General features: G+C 40.6%; 4 protein-coding genes across 5 annotated transcripts in view; 1 reads left to right on the top strand and 3 right to left on the bottom strand.

The window, feature by feature from the left end:
- pdia6 (protein disulfide isomerase family A, member 6) overlaps window positions 1-1,697 on the bottom strand; it is a 6,121-nt gene extending 4,424 nt beyond the window's left edge. For both annotated transcript variants that reach the window (XM_031878388.1, XM_031878389.1), the window contains exons 1-3: window positions 1,587-1,697; window positions 1,131-1,272; window positions 274-331 (exon numbers count right to left, since the gene is read on the bottom strand). In XM_031878388.1, the coding sequence (XP_031734248.1) occupies window positions 274-331; window positions 1,131-1,272; window positions 1,587-1,605 (219 nt within the window). In that variant the 5' untranslated portion in view covers window positions 1,606-1,697. The remainder of the gene's footprint in view (window positions 1-273; window positions 332-1,130; window positions 1,273-1,586) is intronic.
- Window positions 1,698-3,851: 2,154 nt separating this feature from the next.
- LOC116400511 (potassium voltage-gated channel subfamily F member 1-like) lies at window positions 3,852-8,150 on the top strand. The gene has a single exon (XM_031878392.1). The coding sequence runs from the start codon at window positions 4,068-4,070 to the stop codon at window positions 5,565-5,567; it is 1,500 nt and encodes a 499-aa protein (XP_031734252.1). The 5' UTR covers window positions 3,852-4,067; the 3' UTR covers window positions 5,568-8,150.
- Window positions 8,151-18,330: 10,180 nt separating this feature from the next.
- On the bottom strand, window positions 18,331-19,546 carry LOC116400502 (leucine-rich alpha-2-glycoprotein-like). The gene is made up of 2 exons (XM_031878376.1): window positions 19,469-19,546; window positions 18,331-19,330 (listed from the first exon to the last, which is right to left on the bottom strand). The coding sequence occupies exon 2, from the start codon at window positions 19,318-19,320 to the stop codon at window positions 18,331-18,333; it is 990 nt and encodes a 329-aa protein (XP_031734236.1). The 5' UTR covers window positions 19,321-19,330; window positions 19,469-19,546.
- Window positions 19,547-20,205: 659 nt separating this feature from the next.
- LOC116400516 (leucine-rich alpha-2-glycoprotein-like) lies at window positions 20,206-21,618 on the bottom strand. Its single transcript, XM_031878400.1, has 2 exons — window positions 21,550-21,618; window positions 20,206-21,355 (listed from the first exon to the last, which is right to left on the bottom strand). Exon 2 carries the CDS (start codon window positions 21,351-21,353, stop codon window positions 20,355-20,357), a length of 999 nt encoding a protein of 332 aa, XP_031734260.1. The 5' UTR covers window positions 21,354-21,355; window positions 21,550-21,618; the 3' UTR covers window positions 20,206-20,354.
- Between the last annotated feature and the right edge of the window lie 1,186 nt (window positions 21,619-22,804).

Raw genomic sequence — 22,804 nt, 5'->3', positions numbered from 1 at the left:
TCTCTATTATTTTAAAAAATAATAAGTAGTGAAGAAAAAAAAAACCCCCCCCCCCCCCCCCCCCCCAGTGTACCTGCTTAGTCAGATCTGCCTGATTATTAAGTAATAAAGCAAACACCTAGTGAAGGCACATCATCATAATCCCAATTATATTGCCAATAGCAGTATTCACCAAAAAATATTCTGATTTTGTCATCATAGCCCTGGTAGAACTGGTGGATGTCAGAATGCAGCTCAACCGGTAAATGGCCAGACGAGAGGCGTTTTGTTTACCTTGAGGGCAGTAGCCGCCTTCTTCCAATCAGGAGTTAAATGTTGACAGTGGCCACACCTGTGGGGATGAACAAGAAATTGATTATTAGTTATAAAAGATGAATGTGTCATTTCTATTATAATCTAGCAATAGACACACCTCGTGATTTTCAAATCTGAGACATTTTAATTTGATCATCATGCATCATCGAGTATTTGTCACTCAAATGAATCACAGAAACCAAATTATTCAATATTAAACACTTTTCATTGTCAGTTCTTTGTTCAATACAGAATCGACTTTGCTCCTGGTGCATAAAGCACTTCATGGTCTGGCCTCCGAATATACCTTTATCTGACATGTTTCAAGTTAATTGACCTGGCAGATTCCTCAGGTCACATAACAGCCGTCTATTGTGAAAAGTCAAATATGTCTGCTGTCATAAAGGTTTATTCAATCAAGAATAGAAAATAAAGTAATTTTCTGTTAAATGTAGCTATCTATTTGCTGTGTTGAGTGTGTTTATGAATGTTTACCAGAATATATGCTAAAACGTGTTTATTATAGTTTTTTAATCCAATATCCTGCACGAATTACTTTTGCACGACGGGATTGCGCTCTGCAAATAAACTTGAACTGTATAACTGCAATCTGACCCAAGGAGGAAGTACCATCTTTGCATAAAAGTTTGCCTATAGTCCTTTCTCTCAGATCATAAGGTTGATGTGTCTGTGAGGGAAATTACAAAACAGATGACTCAAACATCCCCGAGTCCATGGAAGATGCTTGCATTTTTAAACTTTGGTCACTACTTGGTTCATCCGAGGACACTTGTTGCCATTTAAAGAACGGCCACCAAGAGTCAAATGGACCTCACCAGGGAGCGTAAAACTCGACCAGCCACAGGCTGTCGCTCTGGATCACCTCCTTGTTGAAGTTGGAGGGGGTGAGCTCAACAACATCATCACTAGCGGAGTAAAGGGCTCGGACTGACAGCAGCAGGGAGCAGCCCAGCACTCCTGTTGGAGAGGATACAAAGGGGTTTACTCTCAACAATGCACGTTGTGCTAAAACGAGTCCAACAGTAAGGACTGAAAGGACATCACAAGCATATTAAAAATACAGTTTGTATGCAGAATTATGCAACAGCAAATATCATTTCCGTTTATTAATGCATTGATTGAATGATAATGGAGGCCTGGCAGTGATCTGTGCAGCTCAACTTAGCTAATCAAGCTACAGTAACACAACCGATGCCCAATACACCTATTATTAACATTAACACACAACAGACTGTTTCTCAAGTAGAAAGGCTGTTGGTGTTGTCACTTACCAAGTAAAAGTGGTCTCATGGTTCCAGCTGCTCTCTGTCTCTGGACGTCTTCTCTGTTAGCAACACGCGCAGACTGCTGCCGCTGCTTAGCTCTCCCAGGAAAAGTAATACGGAAAAAACCCCTCACCGTGGCCCACGCTGATTGGTCCACTTGTACCGATGCTGCGCCTCAGCCAATCAGCGTGCGCCGTGTAGTTTAGCGAGCCGATACACTGACGACAAGTGGATCCGTCTCGAGAAAGGAGGAGAGTATAAATTGCAACATATAACTGCATTAAGAGGAGATGCAAAAGTAAAAAATAAACATGAGAATAGAGACTAGAAATGCAGACAAAAAGCAGGCAGGAAATATTATCAGTACAGTTTATGTTAAGTTTCGAAAGTTAAAGTAACGTTAGTTATTATGTAGGATAATTGCTTCTGATGCAATAAGTTGTAATCATTATTTTAATGTTGCAGCCAGTTGAAGTGAAGCTATTCAATGCCTTTATAGACATCTGGGTTTGTTTGATTTTTAACAATGCATCATATTTTTACAAACTCAGCATCTTAATCTGCAAAGTCATTTCAGCAGTTGAATAATAATAGCGAAGTAGAATGTATTTACCTCTGAAATGCGGCGAAGCAGAAGTACAAACTAGCAACCTATACAATGGAAAAACTCATGTAAAGTAGGCTACAAGTACTTCAAACTTCAAAATGAAATTTAATCTCAAGCTGCCACTGATAATTTGTACATGTCCTTGGAAGAATACTTATTGAGAACAGAATAGAAATGTCTCAAGTCTTAATAAAGTCAGTATAATCTCAAGTCAATACATTTATTTGAAATACAAAAAATACCTTTTTATTTAAATCCACTGTAAATGTAAACACACTATAAAGGCATTTAATACTAACCAAAGTTTGACTTGCACCACTGTACTGTAGTCTTTATTTGAGGGTAGTATGGCTTTAAGAATTTGCAATAGTCAACAACTCAAACAGTGGACTTTATTGTAGTACATTGTTGTTTTTGTATCAGTTATTCATGGGTTCCTAATTTGCACCGCTGTTTGCGAGGAGAAACACGTAAGCATTTCGGCTGCTGTATTGTGAAGGTTGTGTCACTAGGTGGAGACAAACAACAAGGCAAAATACTGTTCGGACGCTGGTCTGTCTGACTGCCAATCAATAATTCAGTGTATGCTATTGCAGAATTGATCAGTTGTACTCAGAGTTCAAGTTATTTTGCGGATTTATATTTGAAAGTAGCCTCAGAAAACCCAATAGTTAATCTTTTTCGTCTGGGTAAATTGGTGATAGCCCATAATGCATTCAAAATGGATGATAGATAATGCGTCTTAGTCGGGGGTATAAAAAGAGGATTTTATAGGTTATTGTAAAAAAAAAGAGAGGATGATTTAGGTTTCTTATGTGTTACCTGTTAATCGATTACCTTTAACTAATTGTTGTTCTTCGAGCTGCCACAAAAACCCATGAGTGCGTGTCCTGGATTTCCCAGTTTGCTGCTTCATAATTCATTACATACAGTGGCGATACATCATGTGCTGCTCCTGTCTGCACTGCGCTGAGCGCGACCGGAAAACACGAAGATAGCCTTAGAAATAAAAGCATACATTTTTAACTGTGATTTTCTCCATTTGTTCTATCTCTAGTTATTTTGAGGGTTGTATCCTGATCTTTGGCCAATATTTTGATAGTTTTGCTAATATGACTAAATATGCCCAAATAGATTACCCCCTCTGATATTCTTACATTGATATTAATTTGTTAGGGTATCTAAATAATCACTTGGTTCGTTTGGGTGACATATATTGTTATTTTAGTGTGTGTGTGTGTGTGTGTGTGTGTGTGTGTGTGTGTGTGTGTGTGTGTGTGTGTGTGTGTGTGTGTTTTAAATACTTGCACATTTTCCTGCTGTTTTGCCCCAAATAAAGCATGATAAGAGTAAAAGTTATAGAACAAAGATTTGCAATGGTGGGCGTTGTAAGAAGACATCTTCTCAGAGAGGACATGGATTGATTATTAACTGCTGGATCATCTGGAGCTACTAAACATTTCTTTCATTAAATAATTGGCTCAAATTGCGTTCAGGAGTGGTTGGTGGTGTAGCAAGAAAAAAAATGGGTCACTAAGGATTTAGTTTGAAAGTTATTACCGGAAGTTAAGTGGTTTGATTGTGGCTCACTTGACGTTACGCGCACTTCAATACCAACTTTCTCAGAGCGCGCAAGAGTGTTGTGTTGAGCTGAGAAGACTTCACGCTGCAGTCACCTCTGAGCAAACATATGTATATATATATACATATATATATGTATATATATATATATAGTTCAACTAAAACACAAATATAAGAAGATATTTGGGGTTTTATGTGCAGCGTCGGGGCTTCTGGGGACTTGTGTTTACTTTGACGGTACAATTGTGTGAAAATCTCGGTGGCTTGGGCTGTTTTGTGGCGGACTTGTTGACAACATAATGTGGGGGATCCAGCGGACGCGCAATGGAGACTGCAACGGCTCTGACGCCAGCGAAGAGCCAGAGATTGTTGTGAACATCGGCGGGGTGAAACAGGTGTTGTATGGGGACGTGTTGAATCGCTACCCGGACACTCGGCTGGCAGAACTGGTCTCCTGTTCACTCAAGTCTTCCGAAGAAATATCCTCACTATGTGACGACTACGACCCTGACACAGGAGAATTTTACTTTGACAGAGACCCCGACGCGTTTAAGTGTATAATTGAGCTGTATTGTTATGGAGAGATTCACATGAAACGAGGCATCTGTCCAATTTGTTTCATGAAGGAGATGGAGTTCTGGAAGATCGACTCTGATTTTCTGGACGACTGTTGCAAATGCCACCTGAATGAGGTGGAGGATGAACTCGCAGAGATCGCAGAGAAAGTGAAAACCATCCTGGTGGACCGAGAGGGAGATCCGTCTGCAGCAGGCTGGCAGCGCTTCCAGATGTGCCTCTGGAGGCTGATGGAGAAGCCGGAGTCCTCGCTGCCTGCGCGCACAATCGCGATAGTTTCTTTCATCTTTATCCTCCTCTCCTCCGTGGTGATGTGTGTCGGGACCCTCCCCGACCTGCAGGTGGAGGACTCGGAGGGTAACCTCACGGAGAACCCAACTCTGGAGGTCATTGAGACGGTGTGCATCGGCTGGTTTACTATTGAATACATCCTGCGTTTGATCTCCTCCCCAAATAAAATAAAATTTGTCCTGGCTTTCATGAACATCATCGACTTCATGGCGATCATGCCCTTCTTCGTGGTGCTGATTCTGACCTCATTCGGCACAGGAGTAATGGAGCTGGTTAACGTGCAGCAGGCGGTGCAGGCTTTACGCATAATGCGCATTGCGCGCATTTTCAAGCTGGCTCGCCATTCCGCTGGACTCCAGACCCTCACATCTGCCCTGAAGAGCAGCTTCAAAGAACTTGGACTGCTCCTCATGTATATGGGCGTGGGGGTCTTCATTTTCTCCGCATTGGGCTACACCATGGAGCAGAGCCACCCGGAAACCTTGTTCACCAGCATCCCACAGTCGTTCTGGTGGGCTGTGATCACCATGACCACGGTGGGCTATGGAGACGTCTACCCCAAGACCACTTTAGGTCGGTGTAACGCGGCCATCAGCTTTCTGTGCGGGGTGATCGCTATAGCGCTGCCTATACATCCCATCATCAACAATTTCGTCTTGTTCTACAACAAGCAACAGGTGCTGGAGACTGCTGCCAAACATGAGATTGAACTGATGGAACTGCGCTCCGGTGACGGGGAGCTGGAGGCTGCGCCCGGCGCCCACAAACATGTTTGCGGCGCAGGGGTCTGGGACAACGCCATGCGCTCTTGTCACAGCGACACCTACATCCCCTTACTGAAGGATCCCAGAGGAGGGGCCGGGATCCAGACCCCCAGCATGGACACAAGCTTTGAAAGCACAGCCGAGGCCACTGAATATTTAATCTCATGAACACCGAAGACTCATCTGAAAAGACTCTGCAGAAAAACAACAACAAAACAACAAAGTAATCATTAATTGCTGACTTCTTTAAACTTAAACCCGCACTTCAGGGTTAATTATACCACGATGACATGGGGACATTATTGTAAATAGTCCTGAGAAATAGTAGGACCGCAGTAGGATGCTCTCGGAGGACCGTAAATGCATTTGAGGAATCGCGCCCATTAATTAAAAGAACATGTGTGTGAGATATTGACTTGATGAGCTTTGCCTTTGCGCAGTGACTCCCTGTTGGGCGGAGGGCTTCTGTTTGAACAACCAGTAGGCTTCTTATATAACAACCCCCATCCCCAACCCTCACACTCATACTGCACTGTAGCTTATATTTATCTGTACAGATATACATACAATAGATCCCGATGAATGTTTATGCAAAAAATAAGAAATATTGGCAGCTCCTCCAGGAGAAAAGATGTGAAATATAGTCATCCCATGAAAGGTTTATGAAGGGCGTACAGGCATGACAACAAAATAAAAAGGGAAAGACTTGGTATTTACCAGTGATGGAGACTTTTAATGCTATATACATTACAATACGGTCACTAAAAAGACACATAAAAAGTACACCAGAGACTATGATGGGTATGGCAGGGATTATAAAAGCATATCAAGGCAGTTTTTTTTTGTTTCTGCTGGTGATCTTCTGTAACTGACACTATGGATGTGAAGCAATACATCAGATATAAAACCCATCTACTGCGCAGAAGTGATGAAAGGTGTGAATGTGTCTGTGGGCTGCAGCTCCAGATAGGACCATGTAATCAACACTGCAAACTCAGAAGCTTCCTGCTGCAGGTCTTGTCCTATGATGGGTTTAAATTTTGCAGCAGCCATCGCCACTCTGCTCGTTTCTTGAGGTCCAGTGGAATAACTTGAAATTATGGGTGAGGGGAAGGAGAAACAGGCTGGTGGTTAAACGGAAATAATCCCAATGGTTAAATTATTAAACTTCAAAATCCGCTTTTCAAAGTGTAGGCTATAGCTAATCTGAAAGTCTGAGTGGAAAAGAAAGATTTCTGATGAAAATATAAATAAAAGTCTCAATAATGGGGACATTTTTTCATTAATTCGTCAAAACAATAAATGCATTAGCAGAGCAGCAGGTCATCAACAAGAAAAGATGGTGTCAGAGTATCAATAGGAAGTGTCTGCCTGTGAAATGTGTCTTAGTGCATTACTGCTCTTATTTTGATGAAACTTGAAAGGACGACATTTTCACACTGTGTCCATGTTTAAAAACTGCACTCTGAATTGGTTTAATGGGCACTATATTTAAAGGTTAAAGTTTCACAGTTTGAAATGTCTCTACTCCTACACCATTAGTCTGAGTGACATGAAACTTGCTGCACAAATAGAACAATCCTTACATGAGTTGTCAACAGCAGGGGAGCTATTATTAAAATTGGAAATAAATGTCTGAGATGTCAGTGGTTTAATCTTTTTGCAACCTGGAGGGATGATTGATGTCAAGGTTGTGTCCTGTGCCTAATCTTATTTTGTGAAATCTTATGAAATAAGTTTAATATCTTGCCTTGTGCACGTGATTTTCCAACCAAAATGGGGCATATGAAGATGAACAAGATGAGGGCATTGATAGCAGCAGGTAGCCTGAAAGTGGAGTGATGCAGAAGAAGAGGGTTTGGGTCATTGAAGGGGGAATATATGTTCTCTCAACTCTGGAATGTAGTCTACATATTCTATAACCAAAGTCTAACTTAAGATTGTCTTTTCCCCTCACCATAGCCAAACCACACAGCAGTGGTTCCCAAACTTTCTTTTTATATCTGGTTTACCTCCACAGCCCAAATACACTCAACTACAGCAGCACCATCATGTACCAAATATGTTCATTTCGATTGATTTTAAACCGGATGTTGTTTAACACTATTAATTTTTATAATAGTGGATATTGTTATAATAATATTTTTAGTTTCTGTTTGGATTAGTGATACTACCACTTGGACTGGCAGTATCACTAATCCATTTATCCATTACTTTTTTATTACTGTTTGGGAATAACTGCTGTAGAGTAAAAGCTGCCTAGCCTTAACTGTAACCTGCATGCAACCCTCAGAAAAATTAATTTTCAGAACTATTTTTGAAAAGATTGAAATGGCAAGTTGAAGGACATGAAAATACAAATGGTATGTTGATTTTGGTTTTTAAAAAACAACTTCACTGTTTGGCATGATTGGGGACCTCAAAGTAAAAAAAGTCAACTTTGAAGTACTGTGATTACTACACACCAGTCAAATTTAAAAAATGTTCTCTCGACAATATTCAGAGCGTTTCTATAGCATCAAACAACTCTTTGTAATGTAAAGATTGCAGTGGAGTAATAAGCAGATAATGCAGTCGCTTTCTTGCTGTGTGTGCTGTAATCCAAGCTTCTCTGTGCTTTGTTTACGTAGTCGGGCCGGGCCGGGCGTGCATGTTAGTGCATGTGAGCGAGTTCCACTGGCTAGCTCATGGTCGCCACTCTACACTGCAATCATCCTGACAGATGGCGTTGTGGCGGAAGCTTTTCCCCCACCAGGGCCGCCATGTGTCTTGCGACAGCTGACTCTGTGTCCCCCCCCCCATCTGACTGTTAGCTGCTAGCCTTCGGCTCAGCCGTCGCCATGTTCAGAGACTTGTGGAGACACTAGATACGCTATGAATTTTGAATTTAGCACCTGTAATGAAACAAAGACGATTAATATATCTTACTGCTGCCCTACTGACAGAGCGTCATCAATCATTGAGACAAGATGTCAATTTGTTTGATTAGTAAGATGGCACTGATTCAGTATTTTAGTTACCTCTTCAGTGATGTTTTTTACTCAGCTTCAGTCTAAGTTATGCAGCCATGAAAGAAAGATCATGTCAGAGGTTAGAATGGACTCTGCAGGCTGTCCACCAACACATGTCCGATACAGCACTGCTATCGCTCCTGGCCAGCAGCATATTCACACATGTCAAAGCCTGGGAGAAAGGCCTTTGTACACACTGACAGGTTGAGCCGGAACGTCAATGGCGGGCATTGTGTAATGTTCCTCCAGCAGATACACATGCAAATACACATGCAACTTCAGGTTCAAATTTAGATTTACAAGCACACGGGCATATACAAACATCCCCCTCCTCTCCACCGCCTACCTGCAAGTACACACAAATAATTGCATATGCACACACTTGTCCGCCCATGTACCCATGGCCATCCGTGATCTACTCTGCAGCGACCTGCTGTGATCTGCTGGCTAATCAACAATTTATGCACCCACATGTTGGTCATCTGTGGCATTCAGTGAGTGTTTAAGATGAGAGGTATTCCTGAGCTTTTACTGAAAATTGTGCTCATTATCCCTTCGCAAACAAAGTCACAATTATTGTGAGAAATACTTTTTTTCCCCAAATGCCACCAGTTGTTAAATCCTGAGACAGGGTTTTTCGAGTGAAGATGGATCTATTTTTCAACCCTTCTGAAGATATGGTGGGCAAAGTGTTTACTTGACTCACGGCTTTAAATAAAAAGATGTCTGAGGCATATGTATGTAAAACACGGATTTGTCTAAATCCTCTCAGCAGACTTAAAGGATCACAATCGGTGGTGGTGTGTTTGAGGAAAGTTCTCTTTCAAATTGTCCATCTGGTGATTTAATTATTGATGCTGATATTGATAATGGTGTTTACATGATGCTTTTATTCCACAACTATACGCCAAGATGCAGTGAGGGTGGAGAAGAAGAATTAACAAGGCAAAGTCTATAGCATGTTTGCTTCAATATCCATTAAATCTAGCGTGGAATCATGGAACGGCTTGAAGGATGCTGTAAATAAACACAATATGACATTCTGCCTGAACCCTCAGACACGTTGTACAATGCCATATGGTAATTTAATCAGCTATATCACTGTAGATGTACTTAGAAATATGGGCGCCATCAGAGGTGTTTGGTAATCAAAGTTATTTCTGAAACTCACGTGTCCCATCCAGCTGACTCCCAGCACCATTTGTTGTCTGATGACCGCCTGTCATGTTGGTATTGAGTTACACCCAAATATTTTAGATGACAGCATGAGTCACAGAGGCCCTGTTTGCCTCTCCCTACTCGACCTTTGGGATGGGGATCTTCTTCTACTCACGTCTAACAATAGAGAAATCCCTGTAGGTACTATAACAAATGGTACAGACAAATGGAAGTACAGTACAAACTCGGGCTAAGTATGTTGTGCATGTATGTCCCTACACAGACGTTTGGTGTGACATTCTTTATTGTTATTAAATGTTTTTTTAACTCTCCATTCAACTTTCCAATTCAAATTTCCAAAGCATCTGGGAGTTTCAGTCACAAAATTTGATAGGAGCAAAATTGTAGATTGACATATCAGACATGTTGGAAGGCCAAATGCTAAAACGTCAGACTACAAGTACGTTACAAATAAGGGAAGAGAATAGAAAAGAAAGAGAGACAAAACCAAGATGAAAAAGTGATTCAAACACATCATTTGTAAGATATTGCTCTCAAGACCACACTAAAAGCAAATAATGTCTCCCCTTAAACGGTACAAACGGGATATGCTAATAGATTTATATCCTGCAGAAGATGGTCAAACACATTCATTTGAATGGGAATGTGTTTGCATAATGTTATGGCTTAACAGCCCACCCCTCAGGGCACTATCTCTGTTTCAGAGATATGTTCAGCTGCAGGAGAGGGAAAAGGTAATTTCCCTGATGTCAGATTTGAAAGAAGTGAGAAACATGTTTCAGGAGCAGATGAGTTTCATTCTTTTTCGAAAGGAATGTTTAAAACGTTGCGTAGGTGCACCCTGGAGGACTTTAAATCTGGCAAAGAGCGGCGTTAAATTGCATGACAATAATTACATAGATTAAATATGACCTTCAACAAAATAGCAGAAAGGGATGGTCCACTGAACACACTCGACCCTTCTGCAAAAATTATTTCCATAACTTATTTTTCTACTGAACGTATCACTCCTTCCACTTCTTTTTATCTTGCAGAGTGTTCTCTTGCAAAAAGATCACGTCTGGGTTTGTGGGTTTGTATGGGAAAATTCATATAACTACCCGGAAATAATACAGTTTCATTTAAACAAAATCATCCTAAATACTGACCGTTCGAGGGTGAAGTGTTTGCTGGTACATTACCCTGGACTCGTAAAAGAAGAAAGGAAAATGTAACTGCAAATGCAATATGAGGAAAGTGATTTGCCTGTAAAGGAGTTGTCACTGGTGAGTGGGATTCCTTTTAGTCAGAGGAACTAATAGAGACATGGTCTGATGCAAAGCTTTTTCTCCTGCAGATTATTGAATGAGGGTTTGCAAACACTACGTTTCAGCTCCCAGACAGCTGCAGGAGAATACTTATGGCTTTACTGATACTGTGTGCGTGTGTGTTTAATATAAACCAGCAGTGGGTATCCGAATGGATACTAGCTCAATACATTTCACCTTTCCTTGTATGGAAGTAAAGACGTATGGGCAATATTGTGATAGATGTTCCCAAAATACGGTCTCAGTCGACATAAAAAACCATTTAATGCTATTATTTTGCTGAACCGTTCACCTGAAAATAATACAGAAGAAAAATAAAATTTTGACACTGCCTGTAGTCTCAAGTTTTTCAAGTTGTTATCTGAGTTGTGTTTTTTACGATGCCTTTTATGTGAAACATAACCGGGTGGCTGTGAGCCATCGCAGTTTAATGCTGAGCCTCAAGGAGGTGATGTGGCCTTAACTCACTGAAAGATCTGTGGTAGCTCCTACTTAATAACAGTACCTGCCCTCTACTAGTCCTCATGCTGCTCGAAGAACAAGCCTAGAATACAGACTCAGGGGAGAGGATCGTTAGCCCACATCAGATCCTCTCTTCTGGAAAATACCTGTCTGATTACATTTATGTTGGACAGTAACAAAAATGCAGCAACAAAAATGTATATGAACTCAGTATATTAGTTTAATCTATTCTCTCATTGTATTTTAATGGTTCAATTAGCTATTGTTCCAGGAACCTAATATGGAGGCATTATTTAGTGATTAGCATGCACAGTGGCTGTTATCTTAAATTGAATCAGTTTAATGTGGCTTTTAAAACACCGTCCAACAAAAATAATGAAAACAAAGTGTTCCTTGGTCTTCTTGGTGTGGGTTTTGCCACAATACTCACTCACCAAAAGTTGGATCTTCCACATACAGATGTATTTATACTCAGTCGCCAATTTATTAGGTGCACACAACTACAACAGCCCTGCAATAAATTAGATAAATAGATTGCTGACAGCTATATCTCTACACTCAATTCTGACTATTGAAGTTAAAATTTCACAAATATCCTCTCACTGCCAAAGTAAGTCATTTGCCATTGAAGCATTAAAGTAATAGTTTGACGTTTTGAAAAATGTGATCATTCTCTTTCTTGTGGAGAATCAGATGAGAAGATATAGCACTCTCTGTGTGATGAATATGAAACTACAGCCAGCAGACTAAAGAAATGAGCCCACAAGCACCTCTAAAGCTAGTTTATTAACACACTGTACTTGTTTGTTCCATACACAGAAATATAAAAATAGTAACTTGGCTATAGCTGTTTCCCCCTGCTGCCAGTCTTTATGCTAAGCTAGGCTCATTGCCACTTACTCTAGCTATGTACTTGAAATAAAGACATGAGAGTTTTATTACGATTTAACTCAAATTTTGGAAATATTCCTTCGAAAGTTGAAAGTTAAATTCAAAGTATTACTGAGAAAAACCGCTGACCTTCTGGTTCAGAAGGTCAGCGCTATATCCCTCAGGCTTTGTTTGAACCAACCTCACTGAAGGCAGGAACATAATGTGAAATCCCTTCTTTACATTTCACAGCAAGTCTTTCAGGCCGAGTCCCCCAGTGTAAACTGAATCCTCATTTGGTGATCATGAATATGTAAATTAAAAGTCAGAATCCTGATGTTGTTACCCTGTAATATATTATCTTGTGTTGTTTGAATTGTTCTTCAGTGGCGGTGTGTTTTGTGTTGCACTGCTCCACACATTGCTGTTGTGCTTTGATCCGGCCTTTGCAGTCTGAAATAACACCCTTCGCATTTCTGCCAAGCACAGTCTCCAGATGAACTTGGGCTTTGAAAGCTGTGTCCACTAACGACTTCAAATAACTTGTTCAAAGCCAAAGCTTGCTAAAGCCACCTCAGTTTATTAAAAAAAAAAAATCAATCCATCTGTTGCATGGCTTTTTAAGCAAATTAATTTATAAGGTTATAAATAACAACACATAAAAGAAATAAATGGCTCTCCTGTGTACCACTTCCTGCATACTAAAGAGCTACAACTGGGCCTGCTTACTCTCTGGTGCAAGTTGTTTTTTCTTTCCTCTCTGTCACTTAGTTCATGCCCTTCGCTAATGGTCCTTATAAAATGGCTTACAAAGGAAAAATTTCACTGCATCAGACATGTTGTAGTGGCCGTGTGTCACTTTTGCTGATAAATGCATGGACACCTAATTAAGGAAATTGGCCTGGAGAGACCAACGCCGAACTGATTGATCTGGCCTGGTTGCCGATACACTTGCCACTGCTGATTATCTCATCCGAAAACAATGATGTTTTATGGAGTGGAACGTCCTTGTCCCACAGTGGCTTGCTACAATGATTACATTTAATTTAGGTCTGCGGGTCATAAAAAGAATATTTAGAGAGGGTCCCATCAGACTCACAATGTGAGATGAAAGATTCATCTCAGTCATAGAATAACTGCAGCATCTTCCATATGTCAAACTGTGACAGTTTTGCATTATTGTAATTGCAGCCTTGGGTCTCATTGGCTAATGTGACACTCCACAGACAGTGAAGTTTCATTCAAAAATACTACATACATCTCGTGAAAAATGTCACAGTGCTGCTATACAAGTAAAATTCTCCTTTGTGTCATCAGCTCTATATGTTGCTTTCAAAACATCAACATATAAGATACAGTATGTGATTATGTCTGCTGGAAATGAAGTGCAAGAAGCTACGTTTATGGAAATACTGGGTAGTACCAGTTAGAGACTGACAAATACAGATTTCCTGCATAATTAATTATTACTAAAACAGATATTTGGAGGAACTTATAAAATGCATGTTTCGTGGTAAAAAAGACAAGCATGTCAAGGAGAATTTTGCATGTCTCTGTTAGTTAAATAGCTGTTAAATAGTTTGACATTTTGGGAAATGTATTTTCTTATCCTTTTTGGCAGAAAGTTAGATTAGAAGATGTCTCAGTTAAGTATGAAGCTCCAGCCAGTAGTCGTTTAGCTTAGCTTAGCCCAAAGACTGGAAACAGGGGAAACAGCTAGCCTGGCTCCACCCGAAGGTAATCAGCACCTCTGCCAGGCAACCAATGGAGAGTTCAGAAAGTTTTTGCTCAGAGCTAAGACCCTGATTTACCGTAAAACAGCAAATTGTTGCTATACACTTTAGTTTTTGGACAGATCAAACAAATTAAATAGCCTATAATACGTTGATTAGTGAGCTTTAGAGGTGCTGGTATAGGCATATTTTGTTACCTTCAGACAGAGCCAGACTAGCTGTTCACGGTAGTCTTTGTGCTAAGCTAAGTTAACCAGCTGCTGGCAGTAGATGCGTTAGACAGATAAGAGAGTGGTAACAATCGTCTTATAACTCTCTGCCTGAAAATGAAGTGCATAAAGAGTTTGCCAAGAAATCGGCTAGTTTTAGCACGTTACTTACTTTGGTAAGTAGGTGCTTCTAATTGGCTCCTGGCTCCAGCTCCCTGATTAACACACAGACATTCCTCAATAATTGATGACTAAAACAGACTCCTTTTATAGTAGCTTGTCAAATGCACAAATCAATAACCTCTTAAATCTGTACCATCATCTCAGTCCGCCCTCACAAACCCTCTCCATCTTCATCAGTGACATACGATCTCACTCGGTAGCCGTGACCTTGATTTTTACATGCTGTGAACAAGTTTCGATGGCTGCAGGCAGCTCTGTGTGGCTCCACGCCGTCCAACCCAACAACAGGTTGAAGGTCTGTTATAGGCACACTGTATAAAGCCCCTGGGGACACATGGAGAAAGATAATAATCCATATGAGCTCAGTGTGAAAGGATGTCAGTGAGCTGACATAAAAACATATTGCAGAGGATATGAGGAGTCATCGAGGAGATTTAAATGTCAAACAGTGATAAAATGTCTTGTCTTTTGTGCTTGGAGGTAATTAACCTCCCTCGGCCCCGTTTTTCCCCTGCGTGGGTCACTGTGGGTGATTACAATTGGATTGTAGTTTGGCGATCAATCTGCCATCCCTGGAAAGACAAATTACAGAGTAAGACACAAAAGTCAATAGTGAGTACCTACTAGAAAGATTTTTCCTCTCACAGCAGTCTCAGATCAAAGCTGCATGAATAGTACAATGTGCACCTCTGCAGTTGAATATTTACATAGTAATTAGAGAGAGAGTGGAGATGTACAGTCAGATGATAATGGTGGAAATTGGGGATGGTGCTGTTGTGTTTCCTGAGGGAGGGCTATTAAAAATTGATGGGGGTCCTGTCTATGTATGTGGATCTTCAAGAAATATCTTCTCACGAAAAATTAAATTAATGCACAATAAAATGTCCATCCTCCTTGCTATTTGTTACTCATGCCTCTCATCAACAGTCACCAGTTTTGTTTTCCAGTCTTGAGCCAAAAAACAAGCTGAGAAAATAGAGCAACATCCATTAACTGATTCTTCGTCCCTCTTAACCTGCGTCATCTTAACAGTGTCATCTTGAAACATTTTCTCCCACCACTGTCTGCATTTTCATCTGATTTTGATGGATAAACAGCTGTAATATCTAAGTGTAAGTGTTATTGCCGTCTGTATGTGTTGGGATATCGAAGGATTCTCCATCAAAACCTTTATTCCCCCTATAAAGCAGGCTTTTTTTGTTGCAGGGCGTTAAACACGGCGACCAAATAGGAAGAGACTCCTAATAGCCCATTTCCCTTGAGAGCATGGCCATTTACAACAACCAATCATACAGTCTAGAAAGGGGCCTCAATTCTCTTTGCAAATAATGAGATAATGCACAAAGGCAACAGCACATTTCTTTCCCCATATTTATGGTGTCAAGGAGAGTGATGATTTATGAGCAGAACAGGATAAAATGCATGCACGTAGAATTATGATAAATCAAAAAATTCAGGGTAATGCACAAGATCGTGCTATTTTTCCACACTCACACCTTCAACCACTTACAGTAAAATTGATTTAGCATGGTGTAAGCTGCAGTGCATGCTGGTCCTGAACATGCACAGGTTTGAGGCATAAATAGAATACTGTCATTCTCGTGTAAAACCGTGGGACGGTCGATAAAAAGCTCAGTGGGAGTGTTTTACTGTTAAGTGCTTGCATGGTAATGGCCTCAAGCCTCTTAAGGCAGCCACAGTGTGACTCCTCTCACCCACCCACAGGTGAGATTTCAATAAGTCTAACAACCTCTTTTCTTATTTCAGCCTGAGCTCAAACTCACATAATGTAAGGTGACCTGTGAAATATCAAGGTTGAAGAACACTGCTGCACTCCTGTGGTGACACTTTTTCAAAAAGCGAGGCAGCTAGGTATGATGATTGGCTAGTTTTCAGTAGTGGAGGACATTTTTAGATCCTTAAGCCACCGTAGCAATACTACAACATACAAACAAAATTACAAGTCTTAAGATTTAAGATGAAGTTTGGCATTTTAGGAAATATGCTTATTCGCTTTCTGGTGGAGAGTTGCTTTAGTCCCACTAAAACACGGCTAAACGTTCAGTTCAGCTGGCTAACTGCTTTGCAAATTGAGAGCTAAAGTCCGACCCTATCGTGGACAGCACATATTGTTTTGTGACACGTAATTGAAAATAAAATATTTGTCACTACTTCCTACTCCGACTCACTCAGGGCTCATGTTCACTGTGTAGTACGTCAACGAATCGCTTGCGAATTACGCCAATGCACAATGCATGAAGGGCCCCATTGCAAGGGTCCAAGTGTACACTGTTATGATGGGCTGTAGTACACCCAGTGCATACTATAATGAAGAGTACAGTGCACGCTATCATGACGGGCCCCAGTGCATGCTGTTATAAAGTGCCCTATTGCACCAACTGCACACTATTATGACGGGCCTTAGTACGTCCAGTGCACGCTGTTATGATGGGACCCAGTGCAGTCCTAATGAAAGAAAGAAAGGGAACACTATTAACAGAGTTCAATTAATATGATAAACACAAAGCAAAGACTATACTGACTTCAATACTTGAAAATATATATTCAAAGAAATCCCATTCTAGCTGTTTATTGTAAATTGTCAAGTAATTGGCGCACTATTATGTGCTAATGAGCAGTCCTTAAAGAAGAGCATGTCTCCATTATTTCAACACCACGTCAGAAAGGCCACAGTCATTTTTAAGGGTGTGCCTGTGACCTTTTATATTTCAGTCATTATTAGCCAACAGCATGGCAGCGAGCCAGAGAGCAGTCTCCATTCCTCCACACTGATCAGGAGAGAGAAGTCTCATCCTAATTCATTTAAGGAACCCAACAATACACACTTACAAAGATTAGAGCCTCGGGGATTCGCAGGAACAGATAGAGATTATATTTCTCGCTTGAAAGGAGCAGCAATAGTTAAGGTGGAGGAGAGAGCCTTTGTGCACTTTCCCCAAAACAAAAATTTTCATCTAGAGGGAATTTTGTACCAGCACTTCCTCAACCTTTAACCTCCAGGATACAATTCGGAGAGGTAGAATGAAAGACATACACCAAACCTATGCAGATTTCCCTTTCGCTCTTTGGGGAGCATTTACAAACGAGGTTTAATTTTCATAAGTAACAGCCTCTAGAGGAGGCAATGTGTTATATTTTATATGAGTAATAAATTACATTTGGGGCTGCACTTTCTGTGATCAAGGCTTGAGGACATGGGTGTGTGGGCACGCAGAAGATACACACACAAATACACTACGAGAGAGAGAGAGACCTAAGGAAACAGAGAGATATTTAAACACACCCAGAAGAGGTCAGCTGGAAGACTCAGCCATTGCACTGCCCACACACTCCCACATGCTCAACATCATTAAAAACAAATGGGCACGACTGAAACAATGCTGCAATCTGCGATGCAACCAACACCCTAGTGAGACGGATCTGTTGGAGTAAGAATTTGCCGCAAGAATAACAGAAAACCTCAAGGAAGGAGCGCTTTGATTTTTTGCGATTCTGCGTTACCACTCTAAATTACAGCTTTTGGACTATGCTCTTAAGAGAGTATGATAAAAAAAAAAAAAATCTAGTTTGTCAATACTTTGAATTTTACCAATATACTTTGAAATTAGGTGCCTCACAGATCAATATTAATATAACCTGAATATATTAGCATCCCATCCTAATTTACTTTGACAGATTTTTGGCTGGGATCTGTTAAGTAAATTGGTTCTTAAATGCACTGCTCTGTCTGTTCAGCTCATTGCTTTGAAAATGTATTGAGTGTCTTACGCCACCCAGTGGGCTGGACAATATCCAAACAATGGGAGTGATCAAGGAGACATCTTAAGAAGGTAGTGCACAGTAACAGAATGAATCATAACGTTTTATTTCAGCTTTTGACACAGTGAATTTATCATTTGACATCTGATTTTAGTGGAATGTAGAGACCAGAGTTTTAAACATTTACCACCTCCCCATCACTGATTTTGAATCTTGTGAAGTCCAAGCTCTCTGTCTGTTAAAGAGACCACTTGTCTGTGTTTAAGAGCTTCAGGCCATGTACATGTCACCTCCTCCAAGAAGATGACATTTTGAGGATGGACAGCTAGCCACTTCCACAGATACTTCATCGTCTCATCGCACACCCAGGGGTTTCCTCTTAAAATAATCTGGAAAGAGGATTTTCTGTCATCCAGCAGCCCCGTGGGGGCATGCTGCAGCTGGTTCTGATTGAGCAGCAGAAGTTGGAGATGTTGAAGACCCTGGAGGAGGGTCCCTGGCAGCTCTTGGAGCTGATTATCCTGCAAAAACAGCTGAGATAGTTTCAGGTTGTGGGTGAAGATTGTAGGTTTCAAGGAGCTTAAGTTGTTACCGGCGAGATTCAGTGTCTCCAGGCGGAGCAGGTTCTTTAGGGCGTCGGGTTGTAGGTCTTGCAAATTGTTGTCACTAAAGTCTAGATTCTCCAGACTGGGCAGCTTCTGAAGAAGAGCGGCGGGCACAACCCTTAAACGGTTTCCAGACAAATCCAACCAGGTGATGCTACTGTTGCCAGAAAACCACTCAGCATCAGCTTTTTCAATCAGATTATTCTTCAGCACAAGACTACAAAGTGAGTCATGGCTGAAGACATTAGAAGGAAGATAAACCAGCTGATTTCCTGTCAGATCCAACATGTTCAAGTGAGGAACGTTCTTCAGTAGATCTGAAGGAAGGCTTTTTAGCTTGTTGTGATACAGCTGGAGGTTGTTTAAAAGGGGTACAGCACTCAGATGGCTTGCTGTAATGCTGCTGAGGTTGGTGGACTGGATGGATAGTCGAGTGGTGTTGGAAGGTAGACCATCTACAGGGAAATGTGTAAGAGCGCTTTGGCTACACACCACCTCTGTAAAGGAACAGGAGCACAGATCTGGGCAAGAGTGGGCGCATTCAGCCAATGCAGTGAAAGTCAGGAGCATCCACAAGTTCATCTTTAAAGCACTGCATGAAGGAAACATACACAGTGTAAGAGACGTATAACAAGAAAATGTAATAATCGAAAAATAAATGATCAGGTATTTACAAGTAATATCACCGTTTCTGAGAATCTGATAAGAAATAAGAAACCCTGAATCCTACCTGAAAAGCACAGCAGAATTGCTTCTGTTTTTAGATCACGGCTTGGTTTCATGCAATGTTGAGTGTTTTTGTTCCCAGCAGTAAATCAGGACAACATGTTGCAATAGGCAAACAAAACCAGGCAAACAAACCAGCTCATCGACCAGTGAGTGATTACTTTTTTCTGTACTTTCCAAAGATAAAAGACACACAAATCAATAATTAATTTTTTCATTCCTGCAAGAACATTTTTATGCAGTGGTAAAATGTTGTTTTAAGTGATTTGTAAATCTTTGATTTGCGAAACACCTTATTTCCGAAAACTGAATGAATCAGGTATTCAATTTTAATCCATTTTAATTCTTGGTGTTTGGATTTGTCTTTCTTTAAGGGACATACAATCTGTTGAAGGAATAGTTTGACATTTTGGAAAATATGCTTATCCTGCTGAGAGTTAGATGAGAATATTGATACCACTCTCATATCTGTCAATTGGAGATGAAGCTTCAGACTGCAGCCAATTAGCTTAGCTGAGCGTAAAGACTGGAAACAGCTTGCCTGGCTCTGTCCAAAAAGCTGCCTACATGCACCTCTGAGGCTCAATAATTATAATATATTTATGTAATATCTCGTTCGTACAAAAAATAATACGTTTTGGTTTTTACAGGGTCGTATGCGGTGTTGGTAGATGGATTGGTTACCTTTTAGACAGAGACACATTTTATCTGCAATTAAAGTAAAGACAGAGAAGACAGACGTTCTTGTATGCTCTCTTTACTCATATCATATTTAATTATACATTCACATTACATTAACAAAAGAGAATGTTTCAGTGATTGAAAAATATGACCGGCTGAACTGGATACATCACCATGTCAGATGATAACCAGTATGAGGATGGAAAACATTAAGACTGAAGGTTTAGTTCATCTTCAGTCAGTGACATTAATGAGCGCCCCACCAGAGACTGCGGTCTGGCACATGTGATGGTCTCTGGCAGGAAGACCTTCTTCTTGTTCTTCTGAAGCCACCTCCGGAGGTACTTCACCTTCCCATCACACAGCCAGGGGTTGGAGGTCAGGTCCAGCCCCTCCTCATCCAGGGAGATCAGAGGGTCCAGCAAACCTTCAGGGATGTGGCTCAGCTGGTTTTCATCCAGACTCAGGAGTTTGAGCTGAGTGAGCCCCTGAAAAAGGTTTTGGGGGAGTTTGTTGAGGATATTCCGAGAGAGAAACAGATAGGTGAGGTTACGGCTGCTCTGAAGTACCGATGCATCCAGGGTGTCTAGCTTGTTGTTACACAGGTTTAACCTATCGAGTTTGGTCAGTGCGTCCAGAGAATTTGCAGAGATCTGCTCCAGACGGTTATAGGCAAGGTCCAGATTCTCCAGGTGGCGCAGCTTCTGAAGCAGCGCCGTTGGGATCTTCGTTAAACTGTTCCCAGACATGTCCAACCAGGTGATGTTGCTGTTATTAGGTAGCCACTCAGCATCAGCTTTTTTAATCACATTGTTCTTGAGCACCAAGTTGCGGAGTGGGGCGTGGTTAAAGACATCTGCAGGTAGGTCAGAAAGTTGGTTCCCTGTGAGATCCAAAGTGTTGAGGCAAGGAACGCCTCTGAGGAGATGAGCGGAAAGGCTCTGCAGGTGGTTGCTGTACAGGTGGAGCCCCTGCAGCAGGGGCGTGGCGTTCAGCTGCTGCTCGGAGATGGAGGTGATGTTGGTGAACTGGATGGTCAGCAAGGTGGTGTTCTTGGAGAGACCCTCGGAGGGGTACTCTGTCAGAGGGACCTCATTGCAGACCACCTCAGCTCTTCTGTGGTAGCATTTGCAAAGTGGCGGGCAGGACAGAGCGCCATGCCAGAAATATGCCAAAAAGAGAAAAGCCAGGCCACACCAGGACCTCATTACTAGAAGAAGAGGGACAGAGTTAAAGATCAGGAAAATAAATGACTTAAAGATCCCACTTAAGTATTTCACCACTGCAAAACATCACAAATCAATTCCAGTTTGTACACATGATGTTCAGTACCATGAGTAAGAAGATAAAACGTATGTTCATGCACATGAAGTTCAGTACCTTGAGTTACAAAATAAAACTTACTGTTGATTTCTAGTTGGGACGAGTGTCAGCCAGACTGCTCCTTATGTCAGATTCAGCAGTGGTCACTTGCAAATTACTGAGTAATTTGGGGAGCAGAATCCCCCAATCTAATCATTACTTATTGAGTAAACAAGGACTCACCACACAGTCATTCATCAAGGACAGGCAGTTGCAACAGACTGTGACTCGAAGCTGCAGGGAAAGTACAAAACTTTGAAACCTTGAAATTTTATTGAGTACAATGTTATTGTTCTTCCAAAAACTAATTCTGAAATAGGATGTTGAGATCGACAGAATGTGTTCATGTGAGTTTATGCATTTTACGATTCTGATGGTTTGCCACTGAGTGACAAACTAAGTTAAATGTTATTTTGCACTTTGGATTTTTTAGATATGGCGGAGGAGGAGCATGTAGCATGTTGTTGCTTGTTGTTGGTGATCCTTGCTCTACTGTCCAGTTTGTGTAGTTTACTAGTTGTTAATTTAATTAATACCACTCTATTCATTGTATATACTGTGCATTTCTATTCTATCTTATTTATTAATCTATTCCTTCAAATTCAATATCTGCTCTGTTATTTTATTGCACTGTATATATTGTGCATTCCATACATTATATTTTACTCTGTAAATTGCTGCTGCTACAATCTAATTTCCCCCTGGAGATGAATAAAGTTTATATCCATCTATCTACGTATGTAGGAAATAAAATGCATGATAATCAAATTAAAATGAGATGGATTTTATTTATTTTTCTGAAAATGTAATTAATCTTCAGAAAAGCTGTTCATGCCACAGAATGTTTTAGAAATTATTCTCACAAATGCAACATTTTTTTTTTAAGTTGCATAGTTTTAGGTTATATAGCATTAAGCACTGAACAAGAGTTCAATAAATGCTTTATTTCATATATTTTAAGCTACTTAATTTACTCCATTTGAAGAGTAAAATGTCTCCATTTGTTACCATTGTTTGTAACCAAAGCAGAAACATATTGATGCCTCTACTTATATAAAAGTTTCCATAATAATGTTCCATTACAAGTAGCTCTGCATCCATACTGTAATAAGTACTGTATTCCAGGTAATATTAAAAGTAAAATCAATTCACTTTTAATGAGCAATTTACTGTTGTAGCTGGTTGAGTTGGAGCTAATTTTAACTACATAATGCTGGGTGTAAACATATCTCAATAACATTCTGATCATGTGTTGTATGTAAAATGTATCAACAATAAAAGTTCTGATAATGCAGAA

Source organism: Anarrhichthys ocellatus, unplaced genomic scaffold (genome assembly GCF_004355925.1).
Source record: "Anarrhichthys ocellatus isolate YVR2014 unplaced genomic scaffold, GSC_Weel_1.0 scaffold175, whole genome shotgun sequence".
Lineage (NCBI taxonomy): Eukaryota > Metazoa > Chordata > Actinopteri > Perciformes > Anarhichadidae > Anarrhichthys > Anarrhichthys ocellatus.
The sequence above is the reverse complement of the archived record's forward strand: the minus strand, read 5'-3'. Positions and strand labels throughout refer to the sequence as shown.

What these genes read in the sequence shown, in the direction of transcription:
- LOC116400516 (XM_031878400.1), bottom strand. Translation starts at nt 21,353, where the DNA reads ATGAGGTCCTGGTGTGGCCTGGCTTTTCTCTTTTTGGCATATTTCTGG.
- LOC116400511 (XM_031878392.1), top strand. Translation starts at nt 4,068, where the DNA reads ATGTGGGGGATCCAGCGGACGCGCAATGGAGACTGCAACGGCTCTGAC.
- LOC116400502 (XM_031878376.1), bottom strand. Translation starts at nt 19,320, where the DNA reads ATGAACTTGTGGATGCTCCTGACTTTCACTGCATTGGCTGAATGCGCC.